Source organism: Lycium barbarum, chromosome 2, assembly GCF_019175385.1.
Source record: "Lycium barbarum isolate Lr01 chromosome 2, ASM1917538v2, whole genome shotgun sequence".
Classification (NCBI taxonomy): Eukaryota; Viridiplantae; Streptophyta; class Magnoliopsida; order Solanales; family Solanaceae; genus Lycium; species Lycium barbarum.
This window is the reverse complement of record NC_083338.1, coordinates 149,834,412-149,838,404: the sequence shown is the minus strand read 5'-3', so window position 1 is coordinate 149,838,404 and position 3,993 is coordinate 149,834,412. Positions and strand designations below refer to the sequence as shown.

The 3,993-nt window shown below is 37.4% G+C and overlaps 1 protein-coding gene across 3 annotated transcripts; it reads left to right on the top strand.

Moving 5' to 3' along the window:
- The first annotated feature begins 370 nt into the window (after positions 1 to 370).
- Positions 371 to 3,606, top strand: LOC132628077 (uncharacterized). 3 transcript variants are annotated; one of them, XM_060343783.1, is made up of 2 exons: positions 371 to 682; positions 2,327 to 3,606. In XM_060343783.1, the coding sequence occupies exon 2, from the start codon at positions 2,498 to 2,500 to the stop codon at positions 3,224 to 3,226; it is 729 nt and encodes a 242-aa protein (XP_060199766.1). In that variant the 5' UTR covers positions 371 to 682; positions 2,327 to 2,497; the 3' UTR covers positions 3,227 to 3,606. The 3 variants fall into 3 exon arrangements, with proteins under 3 accessions (XP_060199766.1, XP_060199765.1, XP_060199767.1); XM_060343782.1 differs by having other exon boundaries at positions 2,294 to 3,606; XM_060343784.1 differs by lacking the exon at positions 371 to 682 and adding an exon at positions 711 to 1,759 and having other exon boundaries at positions 2,294 to 3,606.
- Positions 3,607 to 3,993: the final 387 nt, after the last annotated feature.

Genomic DNA, 3,993 nt, shown 5'->3' with positions numbered 1-3,993 from the left:
TGCATAGAATTACTACAAAGAGAAAAAAATTGATTAAGCACCAATTAACCATATTTCAACAAAATGATAAAATGAACTTGGACAAAACCAATTACTTTGATAAACATAAGGACCCACCTGGGAAATGAATAATCCAAATAAAAAAAACCATCAAAAAAGAAAAAACTCAACTTTCATATGATAAGAGCAACACTAAATTTAAAAAAATAAACAAAATATACAATGGTTTAAGGAAAACCTAGTTAAGATCGAAAGAGAATCTCGATTATAGGTACAACGCGAATTGAAGAAGAAGAAGAAGAAGAAAAGCATGAAAGCGGAAATGAGGGAATGCCTGTGAGGATTGTTTTTAGGTTTAAGGGGCATTTTGGTCAGAAAATATTCATTAAATGAAAGGAAGGCCAAAATCTAAAGACCAGCCCATTTGAAGGGCCAAAACTAAAGACCAGCTCATTTGAAGGGCAAACCGTGCAATTTTTTGATATAACTCGCACGTGGAACCCAAATTCGACCCGGATCCGACTCCAATAGGCCGCCCCGGTTTCAGTTTTCACGCCATGTACAGCAATGGCAGCAGCAGTAATGACAAATCCAAATTGCGTAGGGTTCAAGTCGTAATCAGTGGCTAAATTCAATTGTTTCTCTTGATTCTCTCCTCTACAAGGAATCTTTCTGTAATCAAGTAATTACCGTTTATCTTTTCTCTTATCGCATTCTGTGTAAATTATAAGCTAACCTAAAATGTTATCTGAACATCATGCCTTTTTTTTTTTTTGTTTTCCTTGGAGGAGTTTATGTATTATGATTTGAAATTTGAGTTTTTATTTTCATCCTAATTCTCGTTTTGAATTAGGTTCATTCTATCGCTAAGTTCGACTTTAATTCCTATATATGTGTGTTTTTCCCCAAAAGTGCCAAGTCTGCAGAGCAAAGCACGATCAAAGAGTAGATTCTAGCTAAAAATGCATAAATGAACTAAAAAGTAAAATTGTATATCTACACAAGAATATATTTAGTGTTAAAAAAGGAAAAAAAAAAAAAGAAGAAAAATCCTGGCTTATACTGATATGTTAAAAGATAATACAAAGGTTTGATGGCGTTTCTGGTTGCTGTTAGCTCGCCCAGTCCTCTTAAAAGAAGAGATTTTGAACAACTTCTAGTTCCTTTTTCACGTTTTGGTAAGTTTATGTACGCGAACCAATTAGACGTAATGAGTAATCTCTGTCGTTTTGGTTTCAAAATGGTATCTTTCTGCTTATAAGTAGGCTATTCCTCCATCCTGGACAATAATATGCCACTGGAATTTTAGTCATCAATTTGCTAGCAGCTGGTTTTGGTATAGATATTGGTATGTATATAGTGGCGTATCCAGGATTTTCATTCAGGGTGTTCGGAAAAATAATTGAACCACTTGAGCTAGCCTTTTACATTTGTTCAGGGTGTTCAAAAGTTAATATATGTTCAAACAGGCTCTTAATTGGTCTTAACTCTTAACTAAGTGATTCGGGACAAACTTAGTTGTGTTCCTAAACTTTAGTTCAGTGTTGTGAAAGGCGAGCGCCATCTCGCCAAAGGCGAGAGGCGTGGCGAGCTCACCTTCAAAAGGCGAGCCAAAGGCGCTAATGGCGCCAAGGTGAGGCGCCACTTGTGGCGAGGCGACAATGGGTATTTAAAAAAAAAAAGCAATTAAAAGTTGAAGACTTAAATGAAAACAATGGCTAGGGTTTTCTTTGCCTCTCTTCTCCTTCAAGCTTTTCAGGTACGCTCTCTTTCTCCTTCTTCTTCAGTTCTTCTTTCTTCCTCCTCTGTTTTCTGTTCTTCTTTTTTTTTTTTCCGGCGACTTCTGCAATTTTTTTCCTCCTTCTATTCTCTTCTTCTTTTTCTACTCTGTTTTTTTCTTTTTCTATTTTCTCCTCTGTTTTTTTTTTCTCAACTGCCAGTGAGGCAGTGACTGTATTTTCTCCTCTGTTTTTTCTGTTCAATAATTATTGAGTCATTGACTCATTCAAGTTCTGAACTTTTAGAATCTACCATCTACTTTTAATTTTTGAATTGAAATATTTGCTAATATGTTATTGCTAGTGAGATTTTGATTATTTATATATGCAATTAAATATTTTAATTTTTTGGTATTTATTGGGGCCGCGCCCTTGTCTCCTTTTGTCGCCGCGCGCCGTCCAAAACACTGCTTTAGTCATTGTATGTGGTTTGATGTATTTTGTAAATGATACATTAGTCCATTGTTTGGTTTGCTTCTTGATAAGTACTGTGTTTCTTTTTGCTTTGTGTGTAGCCTTCTCCATCTAACTAGGTAGGAATTTTATAGAGAATGGTGGCAGAAGAGTCAACAGCATGTGTCTGGCATGGCTAACGATCCACCAGCGAGACTCATAGGCGACTTCTCCGAGCAAATTTCTGATAAGGGTCCTTGATAACAATCTCCTTTTGCGGTGGTCTTGAAACATAAGAGAGAAACAAAGTGAAAAAAGAAAAAGAGATGCTGGGATTTTCATATGGAGAGCTATTTCTCATGCTTGGCGCTACTGCTGCTGTTATTGGACCTAAAGATCTGCCAATCATTGCAAGAACAGCTGGCAGATTTGCTGGGCGTGCCATTGGTTATGTTCAACTGGCCCGTGGCCAATTTGAAAATGTCATGCAGCAGTCTCAAGCTCGCCAGATGCATAAGGAAATGCAAGAAACCATGGCTCAAGTAGAAGCCATACGTCATGAAATTCGAACATTCTCTTTTATGAATCCTGGTCTACTGACAACGAGGCTAGTAGACAACATCAACGCTACAGCTGGGGCTAGCACGATCACAAATGGACCTCAAAAATCTGATGAAAAGAGAACAATAGTTGAAAATGGACCTCAAAAATCTGATAAGGAGAACAAAGCAGTAACTATCACACCTAAGGATCTTAATTCAAGGAGCTCAGCTTTGTCAGATATGCACAGTCAAGCAGCTGCTTATGCGAGATTGGCAGAAATGGCTCCTTTGGGACCTGTATCCGTAGATAGAGAAAGTCTGAGTGAACTGACTGATGAATCTGGCAGTATCACTGTACTTCCTGTCTCTGCTGAGAGTGCAGGACTGTTGCCAAAATGTAAAGATGAAGCAAAGGGGTCCGACATTGTCTTAGAAGCGATACTGGAGGCAGAAGTGGCAAAGAATGCCAAAGAATTTTTCTCACAGCCACAAAACCAATTACAAAGTGAATGACTAGGTATATTGAAAGAACTTTTACACCATTAGAAGGCGGTCAAGTGAGCATGTCAGCAGTGGATGAAAGATTGCCGTGGAAAAGATAGATGATTTAGGCCTAGTTAGAGTCTAGTTATGGTTGAGTCTTTTTACCTCGTTTCTCAGATACCATTGCCCTCTCCCAACCAGCTGCGTGAATAAAGAAGAGACAACAGCATTAAACCTTTAACTGGAGTTTCCTCCCTTTCTTTGTTTCTTTTGCATTGATTTTCATTTTTCCCTTTTGTGAAGATTGTAATTGTCTTTTCCTCAATCAATCTGAAGAGACAACATTATTAACATTTTTCAGTGATTGTGGTTTAATTGATAAATGCACTCCCTTCTGCAATCTAACCAAAGTATAGTATTTTCTCTTTTCAAACTTGTTAGCATATACAGTAAGACTTTTAATCATATTTTATGAGGATCTTACATTTCGCCTTATTAGCATTATCGTTTGCATGGTAAGTGGAATTGACAGGCTTATCTTTGAACTTTTTTTTCAGTGATAAAGCAAACCAGAAGAGTTGCGTTTCTATTTGCTTTATCTTCTCCTCACTCCCTCCCCCTCCTCTCCATATTGTTGTCTTGATGAAGTTCGAGTTTCCATGAACGGACTAGTCGAAATACGTTTAATAGCCTCACACTAGGAACATGGAGGAGTATAGGAAAATGTGTCATGAAAGGACAAATAAGTCAATGATCAAGAAAAACAAATACATGTAAGACTCAATACTTTTTTAGAC

Bases quoted from the DNA above. Each gene is read 5' to 3' on its own strand.
- LOC132628077 (XM_060343783.1), top strand. From the start codon at position 2,498: ATGCTGGGATTTTCATATGGAGAGCTATTTCTCATGCTTGGCGCTACT.